At 36.6% G+C, this 15,425-nt stretch overlaps 1 protein-coding gene across 1 annotated transcript in view; it reads right to left on the bottom strand.

The window, feature by feature from the left end:
- Positions 1-15,425, bottom strand: part of CDKL5 (cyclin dependent kinase like 5) — a gene marked incomplete at both ends in the record, with an annotated part of 73,493 nt that overhangs the window by 33,688 nt on the left and 24,380 nt on the right. The window contains 5 exon segments of the mRNA XM_080352982.1: positions 3,169-3,259; positions 7,602-7,661; positions 8,916-9,036; positions 11,987-12,123; positions 15,088-15,133. Coding sequence (XP_080209108.1) covers positions 3,169-3,259; positions 7,602-7,661; positions 8,916-9,036; positions 11,987-12,123; positions 15,088-15,133 — 455 coding nt within the window.

Below are 15,425 nucleotides of genomic sequence, written 5' to 3'. Positions count from 1 at the left end.
TGACAAATCCTATCCTAAATCTGTTCCCTTCACTCCCTCCTTATGCTGATGATCAAAGATGTTTAGAGGGAGAATACTCTGAGGTTAAAGAAAAAGATATCTGAATTTTCCCCATTTATTATTAATGATTAGTTGCTTTACTTTTTGTGGAGGGCACTTTGACACAGGACCCTGTAACCTTTTTGATGATTTATTTAGGTGAAGGTGAGAAAGCGTTTCTAGCTGGACAATAGCCTGAATGAAACTACAAGCCCACTGAGATGCCTGCTGCAGGAGTCTACAGTAGTTAGGAATGCTGTAGTAGGACACCAGCATTTCAAGAACTGTTTGCCTTTCGGAAACTGCCACGAGACACTCAGTCCTTTCACAATCAATCATCACAAAATCAAGTTTTCCCCATTGGAATAGACTGCTGACAGGGAATCACAAATGGCAAAGCACAGAATGCCCAAGCTCCTGAAGTACTACCACTACAATGGCTCTTTGTGTTAATTCCCTTACTAATTTCGCCTAGCGACTACTTGTGGATTTGCTGAGAGACTCAATGTTTCTTTTTTCTATAATGCTGCTAGTCCAATCCACCCATTAGGTCAGGTCTGAGTGCCAAGGAAGATCTAAGTTTTTCTCCAAGCTGCAAAAGGCAACACAGACAAGAACTGACTTCAAAGCCAAGGATCTGCTCTTAAGATATTCTGTGCCTGTACTGGAAAACTGAGGCTCTGTAAACAAAGGAGTTTGTGAGAGTGCAACTAAAAAACCATACCTTTTTATCATGACAGAAAAACAAGCACATCTTTATTTGCAACCCCTTGAATAGGCAGGTTTCTCCACCAAAATGTGAAACAGGGAAAAGGTGGTTGCACGCTGGGGCATTGGAGAACAAGCCAGGATTACGGCTGAGGAATGGGCTAAAACACAATTGAGGCAGAGACCATCACCCTTCCTTGCTCATAAGAACAAAGGAAGCTGAATCAGAGTTTAAGAAGTTTCCACTATTTACTCTGTAGTCAAACAGAAACAAAACAGAAAATGCCTGTTTCTTCAGGCAGTGGCAGATTAAACCATAACTTTTTTGTTTGAAAAGGCATGCTCAAGACTCCTGGATTGTCAGGATCAGCCTTGTCGGATCACAACAAGCAAACAATTCAATAGTGATGTGGCTGAATAAATGAAATAACTACTATAGGACAGAGAGACCACAAATCAGAAGTACTATAGTCCATTCCTGCACAAATTAAATTCCCTAAATCATGTTTTCATCTAGTAATTTGTTATGCCTTAAAATTTACTGGCTTTTAGCAATATTTTATCATCAAAGGGTACAGAGTATTCCAGTAACAGTTACCTGAGGCTCTCCAAAGTGAGTAGATTTTAGATGTTCTGTGAATAATTAGGGAGCAATTTCTTTCCCCTCCTGAAATTTAAGTCTTGAACTTTATCGCAGAACAGAAACCTCTCTGGGACACATTTTAAAAATGGAAAAAGTAAAACTGTATTTGGTAAAATATATGTTTTAATAATCTTGGGAAGACTTCTGAATATTAGATGCTTATAAAGTGTTGGTAAATGCAAGACAAAGGGGAATGGGTAAGATGAGTGTCTGGGAAATAGAACAGGATTGTCAAGAAGCAGACATGACTTTGTGCCAGAAAAGCTTGGCATTAAAAACATACACCAGCAAAGCTGAAGTCATATGCATTAAATACACATACTACCTCCCTTTCTCTACAAGCTAATCAAACAAATTTAGTCAGTTATAAACAGACGAGATTCCTGTTACATTTCCTTTGGTAGCAAAACAGTTTTGAAAACTGCAGGTCGGATTAATACTACATCTGTGAAGCTTTTCATGTCTTTCCTCCTAAATCCTCACTACTACTATAGATGAAGATTAAAATGTTGTGTAAGTAAAAAGGCCACAATTGATGCTTTTTTTCCAAGTCTTTTTTTATACTTATACATACATACCTACACACACATACACTTTGCTGGAAGCTTAATATAATAACTTCTTTTCTCTGATATATGAAAAACTGAGCTTTGAGGTTTTTAGTGACAACTTTAACATACTATTCTGCACATAACAACACAACTGCCTACCAATTAAGATTAGCACAGCTCTTAGAATACTGGGATTACTTTATTGACAATGTTACCTATGCTTTACTATTCAAGAAATGTCTAGTTCAGTGTTAGTCAAAGCATCCAACAAAGACTTGTTTCTCAGCAGCATGAAACATCTTGCCTAAAGAACCCTGCGAATGACTAGTACTTTTTTGATTTGTCCTGTGGCTACCATTTCCTTATTTCTAGGATATGTATATTTTAATACATACAGGGTACACATAGAGGAATTGTATTCTGCAAAAGTATTCGTGTAGTTTAGAATAGTGGAGTGCAAAACTTGATGGTAGTCAGAAGAACACATATGTTAATAGTAGATCTCCAGTTATATCTGTCTCTGCCTTTTTGTGTCCTATTAATTTTTTCATACAGCGCACAAAAATCTGTTTAACCTTGTGAGGTAGCGAAACACTAATTTTACAGATTAATAAGGAAGTAAACTAAATCATTTGGCTGAAGCTACTCACGTAACTACTGCTTTCATGGGCAACACAACACTAACTTCTCAGTGTTTTATTAAAATGATTCATACAGCCTCCTTCAATAAATTCTTCCTGGCTAGCATAAAGCTAGCACCATCCTTCTGAGCTACTTCAGTAGTACTGGTACAGGATAACTGGGAATGAAAACCTAATCACAGTTTTCACCCAAAGGATGAAGAGGACTTGGAGTGTAACATGGTGAAGGTTGCACTGCCATTGCTGTGTGATGTCCGCCACAGGGCTGATGGAACATTCCAGGCTACAGCACTACCATGGAAACCCCTTCTGAAGGGAATGGGAAGGAATCTGAAGTACATCTGCTACAATTCAGCTTCGTATTTTAATCAGTTAAACACTGCTCAGCTGACAACAGGTCAATATGTCAATGATTCATGCTGACTTACTGGAAATGAACAAAAATTAGTGAAAATCTGGAAGCCTCTTGAAATCTTCCCTTTAAATCAAGCACAGCTCTCCATGGGTAAGTCTTACAAAAGGTGCTTGAAAAAAATATAAAGAATCAATCAAGATTTATCATGGCTGTTCTACAAATTGTACTTACCCAAGCAACAGTTCAGGTGAGCGGTACCATCTGGTAGCCACATATTCTGTATAGTTAGCATTGCTCCCTTCAGAGAGATTACGAGCAAAGCCTGTCAAAGAAACAGTGCGAAAGATTATATCCTATTTAAAATACAGTATGTGTATCACCACTGGGTTTGGCACTAAGAGCTCACACCTATTTTAATAGAAGCAAATTGTTTACAACCCCTAGTGCAAAATCATGTCCCCAACAATTGCTTGTCTACTGAAATTGACACATTCCTGTGTAGCCTCATCTAAGTGTTCCTGCTCCAGCAGGGGGATTAGACTAGATGATCCCTGAGGTCCCTTCCAATCTCTAACATTCTGTGATTCTGTGAAATGTAAGCTTTTACTGATACAACAGTGAAAGCACGTCTGCTTTAATGACTACTTTACTTGCGTACTCTCCTCAGAAGTCCACGGGGTTTTGCTATTACGGTGCTTTGCCGCAAGCAAAACAGATTGATAAAAGTTACCTGTCTGTATGCCATGCAATCTAGTGAACTACTGCCACTAAATTTCCCTGAGATGCTGTTTGCAGAACAAGATTCATAACATCAGAAACATAACATGCATGCGGAATAGACCCATCCAGTCACTGATCCTAACTACCACAGTCTCACTGCATTCAATTTTTTACACTGGTCAAGAAATTATGTATTATTCTAATCTAAGGACACTCCCTTCCTGATCTGACAAGAAATAGGGTCATCTCCCTAAAACTACAAAAGGCAGGAGTCTACCAACGATCAGCAAAATTGCTTTATCTCTGCATTTGGCTCACTCTACGTGTCAGCTTCTCACCTGTTTTAGCATCGCATTAATAACAAGGCTCTTGGTGAATCAGGATCAGAAATCAAGTCCAAATTAGCTTCCCTTTCCACACCATTTTGTTAATAATAACAAATACTTATTTGCAATTATACCAAAGCTTAACTTCTGTCGTAGGGCAAAACAATTAAGACCACTGACTGTGAGAGGAGTGTATGCACTGGAAAACCCATGTGTAGAAATAATTTATATTTTTGTTTTCATTCTCCATTTATAATAAGTCAGCCAAGCACCACAGTAATAATGTTATTGGATTCTTCATGTAGAAGTACCCTACAGCAGATGCTGGCACTATTTTCAGAAAAGTATTAAGTGTCTTACTGTTTTCAAATAATTAATAAATTATAAAGCAAGACTGAGGACAGATAGATCGTAGTAGCAAGACTCCAGGTTATGTAGGCTTCTTACTAGAGCTAAAACTGAGACAATTTTTTGGGACTGAAGTATAAAAGCAACATTTTCAAAATGATTTCTTACTGGGATGTGATATTAAAAATGATTCAAAATTCACTTCAGTGAAATCACTATGAGTCTTTCTATTATCGCATGAGTGATGAAGAAAGAATAAAAACTCAGAAGCGTTGCAGAGGTATAAGGCATAATTGCATTTTCAGAATCAATAAGTGCTACTTAAACACAATAGTCATTTTTCTTGATATCTCAGTTCTTATGCAGAAGCTGCCAAAATTGCTTTTTCCACACTACTATGCTTGTATGGTTGTAACATGACCCATCTGATGAATCTCGTCAGTGAATACCCATTCATTCATGTGCTTATTGTTCCTTGCCCCAAGTTGTACTGAGGTATCAGGAATAATTTTTTGATACAACAGAAACAGAAAGTGACCAGGGAGAAGGTTAGATTAAACTGTGAGAAAGAATACATTAGAAGATGAAGATGGAAAGTGATTTTGGTGAGAGCAACTATGAAAGCAATAGAGTTTGCAAATGCATCATGATGCAGGAAGGGAGAACAAGCAAAATAAGAGATTTCAAGAAAGGACTTCAAACAATTCAGAACATAGAAGGAAAAAGATGTAAGAAAAAAAAGGAGAAGATTGTCAGTTTCTTACAAAGAAATAAGGCAAAATTAAGTTAGACATAAAGTAAAGCATTCTAACGTTAATGATAAGTAAGTACTTTAATAGTTATCTAGGAACACTAGGGAACCACCATTACTGAGAATTTTAAGAATAAGCTAAGCAAACATCTGTCAAGAATAACACAGACATGCTTAATCCTTTCTTTGAGTAGGTGGAAAAACTAGAGAATTTCTTGAGGTCTTTTCCAGTCCTATGTTTCACAATGTCTATGCTTATGCATCTTCCAGAGATGAAGAGATTGCTAAAACAAGTAATTTTGAAGCCCTGGTGTTAAATCAACAAACACACCAGTCAGAAAGCCTAACTATTATATTTCCAACAGTTAGATGCATCTGCTGTAATCGGCATTTTGTACTGTTCCCTTTTTCCACTCCTATTGGCAGAAATGACACCCACACAACATGTGTCCAGGCAAGCACATTAAACTTCATTTTTATCTAGCACGATATGTACAGAACACATGGCACAAGGATTAGGAAGAACTATCTTGTTAAAAAAATTAGGAACTTTTCTATTCAAACTGTTTTGTCCATTGGGCTTTTCAGAAAAACCCAGCGACTTCAGTATCTGCACTGTGATGGATGCATAGACCTTGTCTTTGAATTCGTTATCATATGAGGAATGTGGCACTGCATCTGACAAATATCTGTGTTCCAAACATGCATGAAGTTTGGTACGCAGACAGTATACAACAAATCATATTGAAAGGTGAATTCCTACATCCTAATATGTACATGTTCAGGAAATGCCTGTGGCTAATAACATTCTGACAGACATTTTACATGGAGAGCCTAAGCTATTAGCAATAATGTCAATTAGCAATGAGGCTAAAAAAAAAAATGATCCTGAATTATAAGAGTTGCTTGGAATTTTAAATTCAACTAAACCTGAAACTTTGATCAAAATTTCAACTAACCCACATGAACAGCAAGAACAACAGAAATACCCATAACTTCCTTGAGGTTGTGCCGAGCACTGTGAGTACGCTGTGACTGCCCCTCTTTTCTAACAGCAGAAAGAGATATGGTTGGAGTGTCCAGTGTGAGCAAGTCAACAGACCGCACAAACATCACCGCAAGCAGAATTCACATCATCCACACCTAGTAAGAAATCTGTCATCCAAAACACGATCGTACCTCTTGTTTGGCTACTGGTTTGCCTGTAATATTACTGCACAGAGGATGCTGACATGAGTTCACATGCAAAGATTTGTTAGCTGATGACTAAGGGGGTAAGGGAAAAATCCTGCCCTCCCAGCTCTGGGCAAGGCTGCTGGTGCTGCCAGGGGAGAGAGGCCACAGCGATGCAGACAGAAGGCCTGTGGATACCGAAAAGGCAAAGGGACAGAGGGCACTATGCAATGGTACCCTGCTGTTCTGTCAGAGCTGTGCAGTTCCTTACACTGCAGAATAAATTGCCCTTAGTTCAAATAACTCGTAAGGACCAAATCTTCTAAGACTTTTCCTAGAATTGTTATTGTTTTTGCTTAAGCATTCAGAAACACCTTTAGGATTAAAAGAAATAAACAGCACTGCAAATGACAGATGTCTTATTTGTGTTCCTAAAAAAACCTCTCGCAATCTATTTTTTTAGCAGTTCTTTTTTTCATTCAAAATTGCAGAGGCTTGAAATGACAGCTTTCAAACCTCTCTCCCTGAAAAGTGCCCTTGAGTAGCCCTATGGAACTGGTTTCTCTTTCTCAAGCCAAACTGTATGCTTTTTAGAGGGAACAATATTCTGTGTTTATGTAGCATTTAGAATAAAAATACAGATTGTTGGAACAGTGTATGCTTTGCCCTGTTGTCTTCTGGGGATTACTCACATGGGCAAACTTTGCCTTGTGCTTGGGTGCTGATTCTTGAAAAGCTGACATTCTTAAAGTTGACATTAAACAGGCATCGATAAAACAGGAAACATGAAAGTTAATGTTACACACACAACTCTGTCTTTATCCTACAGCCATCCAGTCATTAATCATCGACAGACATATGATTCCTTGATTAAGGCAACAACAAAAGTTGACCTATAACAACACACATAACAGTCTATGAAAGCCAGTGGTTCAAATGGCGTATAAAGTTTATTGTGTCTTTATTAAACAATAATTATTTTGTATTTTAATTCACAGGCCAGATAAACTTACAGTTTTGCTAGCCTCATAATCAGCTTATCATCTGCACTGCCCTCAGCTGAGTGCCAATAACACTGCTAGTAAAAACCTTGTCAAACATAGGAAGACAAATGCCGTGTTTCTATTGACATTTTAATACAGGTATTGCACAGGGTACACAAATGAAGCCCAAAGATCTTTCAAATTAAAGTACTAGCCACAAACCTGAAGAAGTAATCAATTCTGACCACTAAAATGGCTTTAAACAGTACATATTGTAGAACTCGTACAAGAATAAGGCAAAACTTCACTGCAAGAGATTTTCCTTAAAAATGCAGGAAGAAGGTATCTATCTATTGAACTTACCGAAGTCACACAACTTCAAAACATCATTGTGGCTTATTAAGAGATTCTCTGGCTTGATATCTGGAGTATTGGAGTGAAAGAGGAAAAAAAAAATGCTGTTAGCTTCTCTTTTTAATTTTGAACTTTGTCAACAAATATTAGTTCATTATAACGTATTTAGAGATATTCATGTAATCATAAACGAAGCATTAAAAGAGCAACTGCTGAAACAGCTTCCAGCAATTCAGTTTGTGAACACGCAGAATTAATTTGCTGCTTTTTGAAGTCTTTCAAAGTGTTTCCCAACAAAATATGTGAAGACAAAAGGTGCCCACAGATACTTCTGGGCAGCAAACCAATGTGCAGAATATTGCATATTGAAAAATACTACAAAGAACTGAGATTTAATTACCCAGTTAACCAATAAAATGTTTTATGTGTTCTGCTGAACATTTTCAGATTTTCAGCTACGATGATCTTCTTGATCACCTCTTGTCACTTGTTTAGAAAAAATGTGTTTTCTAGTTTCAAGCTTTTTTTATTCCTACATGGATATCGTAGTACCCATATATAGTATATTTTTCAATCCGTATTTTACAAAATATTTGCAGACTCTTGCTTATGTTTGATCAGTCTCAAATATAAACAAAATATTATATGATAATTTTCATTATTTGGAAACATTAATTAGAAATATTACTCTTGCAAAGCCACAAAGCAAAATACAATTTTATTAAATCAGGATAAAATAAATAAAACTAGATAAAATCACACATCAAAGTACGTACTTTGAGTGCTTGAAGCTTAGGGGAGAAAGTAAATACACAGAGCTGAACTTGTGGGAGCTAGGAGGAACTGCCTTAAGAGATAAAACATGGGGACCAAACTGGGTTACTATTTTAAGTTCTGGGTTACTTTTCTCCTAATATTGTATTATCGGATTCAAAAGCTAAATGACCGAGTACCATTAAATGTTTTTAAAAACCTCCTTTCAAAAGTGAAATGACTGAGTATCATGAAATGTTTAAAAAAACCCTCCTTTGGCAAGGTCTGTACTGTAGTTTCACTTTGCTGTGCATATGATACAAAATTTCTATTGTAACCCAAAGAAACTGGACAGCAAGCTTTACATGTAGATTAGTTCTAAAACAATCTGAAGTCAAACAGCAGACTTAAGACCCTGTCAGATTTACAGATTTTTTTTTTTTTCTGTTGATATAAAGCGACTGCTAATATTTATGTTAAATGCAAATTACTTCAAGCTGTAACATCTTTCCCTTTAGAAAGCAAATTCCTACCCAGGGCTTATTTCTGTGTAGAGAACTACACACTTACCTCTGTGAACGATATCATTCTTATGACACCAATGAATTGCTTTAATTAGCTGGTAGATATAACTTTTCACTTTTTCTGGTGGAACTCCATTTGGCATTTCCTCTAGCAATTCAAGCATATTCTAAACGATAAAAAGACACATTATTTAAAGGAGTTATACTGTAGCTGCTAGAAGATAACATTCATTCAGCATTCTGAACCAACATACTTAGGCCACTGAGCCTGGGTATGCAAAATCAGGAGATTAACATTCAAGGAGTGTATTTTAAACAAAAGCATACTACTTGCTGGTTTTGCTCTAGAGAAAGCACTTGTGAAGCCAACAATCTCTGAAGGTGAACCATAAATATATCACAAGTCTTTCAAAGATTGTTGGCAAACCACTTATCCTAAAATTTGCAAAGAGTCATTTAGTTACAAAATTTGCTTAAACAGAAACACCATGTCAGCGTGGCCATATGAGAAGTTTAGTAGCGTACAGCATTTTGTAAGTATCTGACTGTGCTTTAACATACTGTTTTCTTCATTATTAGGCTAGTTCTGCTGCTTTGACATATGAAGTCCATGATAAATCACAAACCATGTCTGTATGTTAATGGGTACAGTTAAAGCAACACAAGCCTGTTAGTGCAAATGAAGCAACAGATATAAAAATGCCTCATGGGGTGTAAATAGTAGCCTAGGGAGTATCCTATAGCTATATATCAGCTATATTGATCTTAGACATATTTACACTATAGAAGCTATGGCTGTATTAACTGTTTCACAGACATACTTAGGGAAGAAAACAAACTGATTGTTTACATGAGTAAATTTCCTCTTTCAAAAAGGACATTTAGTTTCCCATTATGTTAGCAAATGTCTCCAATTTTGCACAATTAGAAGTACAACGGAGATTGTTCTCTGAATCCTGAATGAATAATGGAGAGCAGCAGCCCACTTAAAGAGAGAAAAGTCTTATTTACTGAATACTAAAATAGAAATGAGTATTTTGGCTGTATTGCCTTATACAACTCATTTCATTATGGATTTGAGCATTTGTAGATTTTTCATTTAAAATAAGTTTACCTCGTCTTTGACAAACATTTTCTTTGGCTGTATAATAATTTTTTGGGGTTTCTCTTGTAAGATATTTTAATGAACACAAATACAAGTCAAAACAAATGGAGACATACGAAAACACTAAGTTTTGCAATCTGTAAATAAACACTGGAACTTATGTGCTTGAGTGTAAGTTTCCTTAGAAATACACTTTAGATCTAAGGAAAGGAATTCTCTGTTAAGGAAACACATTTAGTTAGACTTTTGTCCATACAAAAGCCCATAGATCTGGATAAGTAAGTCAAGAAGTTAGTGTTACAAATATGAACTAAAATAGTAGCATGAACACAGTGAGACATAATCCTATATAAGGACATTAACTAAGGAGATGATGAATAAAGGAGATTACACTAAATGTGAAGTTAAGTAATCTGGATTTGAGTATTGCAGAGCTAAGACTCCATAAAGGACACAAGGCGCTCAGCACCAGTTAAAACAAAAATTAGTCTACTATATCACCTTTTATTTAATTCCTTCTATTCTGCCTTCATTCAAAAATACAGAAATCATCCTGGTCTTCGAATAAACTATTGTGGAAACTATTTGAAATATCCGAAAATGAGAAACGTTCACGGACAGGGAAGTTTAACTGTCATTTCTGTTAATATCGAAACGACATTAGGCACAGACTATACATGATATCCACCTTTATAATTCTTTTATTCTAATGCAAATAATGTCAGATATTGCAGCTTGGTGTTTTTACCAATATTAGAAATTTTTAAAGTATATGTCTTATGAAATCAATTAAATTTATTTTACTTCTGCTGCTCTTCCAACCCAGTACTACAGAGAACTTAGCCAAGTCAATTATAACACAAAATTAAATGTTCTAAGTTGGTGTGTGATCAGAGACATTCCACATGTCTCAAAAAATTACAAGGAACATGGGAGGAACTAGTCAAGCTTTGAGTGTTAGATCTGAGTCAGATCCACCACATCAGAAGTAGCTGATCTGATAGTGAAACCAAAATTGATTTCTGCCAAACTGTGCCTAATATAGGTCACCTCACATTATGCAATAAAGTTATCCAACATAATAAATTGCAAACTGAGGTAAAGGAGACACATCATTTAAAGAGAGGAACCTTTACATGAGAGAGAACTGACTGAAGAGGACTAGGACTATGCTAGACTGCAACATCACACTGGCAGGACATAGAATGAGAATTTCTATCAAGGGAACACTATCTCATAAAAGCTACAGAGGTAGCACATTTAAGCTTGCATTTATCTTTACTGTATGTATCTGAATACCATCTAATTATTTCCATGAATAAATGCAAAGTGGTTAAAATACAGGGGGAAGATCTACCTTCATCATGAAGGTTGCATAAATAGTGAAAGACCAATCTGTTCTAGTTTGTTTCTCTCTGGGAACAGAGCAGGATGCTTGGCAGCAGTAGGCCAGTCTAGGGAAACTTTGGAATCATTTCAAATGAGGTCAGGATTGGAAATCATGACAGTGATCTTTGCCAAATCCCTCTAAGCTACTATTGATAGTGGCCTTGTTACAGAAATATACAAACAAATCCTATTTTTAACAGGGAATAATGGACAAAGTTGAAACAGATTCCAAGGTCAAAAGCCTATGATATTGTTTTGAAAGACTATGTCAAGATTCATTACACAACATAACACAGGACAGTCAATCAGCTTTACAATTAAAATGGACTACAGAGTTTCGATGGAATTTTTTCTTCAAATGGTACGTATGTCTACATCATTTGAACATATTTGTGTTCACATATGGAAGATTTTTTTTAAAGACCAACATATGAAGTAAAAACAATAGTAATAATTTTTCACAATAAATGTCTAATTACAATAACTCAGATTGTATTAAAGTTTCTACTGTTCCTCTTTATAGAGCTTAAGCAGCTAGATATTTAAAAATAAAAATTATTTTAAAGACTTTTTGAGTAAGCTGATGACTTAACTGTGACAAGTATAGTACAAATTCAACTCACTTTTTCCACATATTCAAAAACTAAGTATAATTTTCCTCTTCTTCTGAAGGCTTCCTTCAGTTCCACTATATTCTCCTGTTTCAACGTGCGAAGCATTTTAAGCTCTCGTAAAGTGGTTTCTTTGACTTCTTCATTTTCTAGAGTACAAAGTAAACAAAAACAACTTATTAAAAAAACAAAATGAAACCTCCAAGTGGCAAGTGTTATAAATCTTTACCTTGAACCCCTAATTAAACTCTCTGGTTCTAGACACTACAGAGAAAAAGGTTTATTCTCCAGTATGGACTCTCTGCTGCCTGGATGCTTCTGCACTGCGAGAAAGGTAACTGAGGACTGGGCTATCATTACGAAACCCTTACAGACTTCCCACCACTACCACCTAGGTTTTTAGTGGCAGAAAAAGTCATAAGAAACAAACCCCTTTTTCACTACGAAGAGCATGAATATGTTTAAAAATGTATATACATGTATGCGTACAGACACATCCTCCATCCCACAAATACATTAAGTACTAGCAAGGTAAATATGTCCTCTGCAGAAACACTGGAATGTGAAGTTCATGTTTGAACAATGTCAAAGAAATCCGTTTGATTCTCAATTTCATTCTCCAAAAACCATGACAAATTTTAAGACCAAAGCACATGCTTTAAGTCTCCCTCCCAGGCTTTTGACGGAAATTCTGCAATGCAGACCAGTGTAGTGGCCACAGAGGGCAGCAGAGCAAGTATTGATTCAATAAAGCCTTGAATCCTGTTCTGAGGAGTGACTTCGCTTCAGCTTATGTTTCAAAAATTCAGTTGTCTGAAAGCTGTTCAAGACAGAAGGGGTGTTCTACTAAAGGTACATACGCTGCTTATCATTAACAGGCTCTGAACTGACTGGGTTTTAGAGGATACTACCACAAAATGTCAAGTAAACCAGATTATATTAAGTTTTATTTTTCATTTAGTAAAATGAAATCCATTAATTCAGTACATTTGCCCATGCACATGTAGAAGCAGGGCTCTTAATCTCTTAGACCTGTTGTCCACAACAGAGGGATATTAAATGGGATATGACTGCATTAATTCAAAGCTATATCACATTTGCAGGTAATGTACTACAAAGACAGTCAGAGGAAGAAGAGACAAGGAAGTGAAATTGTTTTTTCCAAGCAGGCAAAAGGAAAAAACAGGTTTTCAGGGGACAGAAAATAACACAGGTCATGCAAATGCATATAATCATCATCAGAAGAGAGAAAAAAAAAATAAAAATCAAAGTGTAGCAGGAGAGAAGAGGAAAACAAAATACGATCATCACAAATGTTTTGAGTAAAAAAAATATATATATATATATATCATTTAGACCAATTTAAGTCATTTCATTTTAAAACTGAGTGCTCGGTGTTGGCTTGCATCAGCCTGATTACCTAATTTCAATCTATAACTAGACACTCTCTTTGCAGCATATTTAGCATGCATATGTCAAACAACAGCAAAAATTCAGTGAAACAGAAATGGCAATAGAAACAATTACGGTATATTCATATTTTTAATGAACTACCATATTAACGAGACAGATGTGAAATGGGCTCAATCAAATCCATCAAAAGAACTTCTGTCATATTTCCAGAAACTTGTAAACAACTCGCTACAACTCTGAAAAGCAGTCATCAATCATGTACACTGAAATTACGAAATACTCTTGGAAAGCCAGACTTAATGGCAATGCTGCATTTTTTTGTTTTCATTTTTTGGTAGACAGGCTAATATAATAATCTTGTTCAAAGCTTAATACTGAGATTCGTTGCCTAGGATCTGTACTTAATAGCCATGTTGAGCAATTCTGAAGTACTCTCATGACCTGGTCAAGATGGTCACCACAATTATCTCCTACGTTCTTTAATGGGGATTTAAAACTGTTTTCTGAATAGCAGACCTAAAAGATTCATCAAATATATGCTTCAAGTGCCTGGCAAAATCAGCTGCAAAGCAAAGAGTTCACATTGCATAAAACAATAGACAAAAATCTGTGCCTGACTGAACATTACAGTCCTTGCAACCAACAACAGCTCCGTGGCCACCAGAAATCCTATCACAATAACCAAAAAGAAAAGTTTGCTACAATAAAGTGGCTGGTGCTCCTTCGAACCACATCCTTCAAACCTTCAGCTAAAGCCTTGGTATACAGCAAATTGTAGCTGCTCTGCCTCAGAAAGGGATGACTCCTCTTACTATTTCATACTTGGCTTCTCCTTCTGTTTGTGCTAGCCCAGGAGGGATCAGTGGAGCTTCTGATGTACATGAGGTAAACAGATGCTCTCGTGGTTGAATGCCAGTTTTTCCCAGGATACTGGGATTCACTGTCACCCAACAAGTGTATATCATAGAGTAAGTCTTGTCTTGTACAGATCTTTGGTTTCATTACTGCTGGGTGAGGAATAGGTGTGTGCAGCACTGGCAAGGCTTTCCGTATGTCTTGCCTTCTGCCACCCACTTTGCCATCCAATCTAAACCCTACAGGAGTGAGCTCATCCCCACTCTCCGCAAACTCAGCGACACTGGAGAGAGTACCTAGAGGCTGCTGTGAGGGGGCAAAGGGCAAGTTTCCTGTGGACAGTAAAGCCTGCCATGCTGAGCTCCCTCAAATCCTCTCACTGAACCTTGAGAGCTCCTCAATTCCTCTTTGTAGCACTGAACTTCTCAGTGACTTCTCCCAGTCTCCTCCATTTGCCCCTTCAAGTCCTCCGAACATTTAGATCCCCTCCCACAGAGGAAGTGTGATAAAGCCCAAAGACTGTGCAAGCCACTACCAAAGAGGAGTTTTTGCTATTTGCTGATCGCACCCAGTCTCCAAGCTGTAGATCTTACTAGCCTATATGGCACCACTCTCTCAGCTGTATTAAGACAGATGCGCTAAGAAAGAACAGTAGTTATCTAGTTGGAGTGTATAATGCAGTCCCTAGGCAGCTATGAAGGATCAAGTGCCTTGAATATTCACAGAGCTAATAAATCATTATAATTTTTAAATCATGTCTTGATATATGAGACTTCTTATTTTAACTGGAGAGATATTAACAATGTAGTTATTGACATGAAAGATTATGCAGCAGGAAAGGTTACCTTCACTGTCTTTGAATTTCTTAATAGCCACAATTTCATGTGTCTCCTGTAAAACAAAAGCAAAGAAAGGGAAATGAGCAAGATCTGTTGTGTCTTCTCGTTTTTCTTTTCCCCTGAGCATCAAAGAAAAAAAAAAAAAAAAGGCAGAGAAATTTTACAATGCAAAAAAAAAAAATAATTACAAATCTGCTAAATACCTCAGTGATCAGGCCAAATGCAATACAGAACCACATGTAGCAGATACATCACAATTAATAACCCCAGTATGAAAATACAATGTTAAATGCTAAAAATTCATATCTGTACCAGATATCCATTAAATTTTCAGAGGAGTTGCT

The sequence above is a fragment of the Nesoenas mayeri genome (assembly GCF_963082525.1).
Source record: "Nesoenas mayeri genome assembly, chromosome: 1".
Lineage (NCBI taxonomy): Eukaryota > Metazoa > Chordata > Aves > Columbiformes > Columbidae > Nesoenas > Nesoenas mayeri.
The sequence above is the reverse complement of the archived record's forward strand: the minus strand, read 5'-3'. Positions and strand labels throughout refer to the sequence as shown.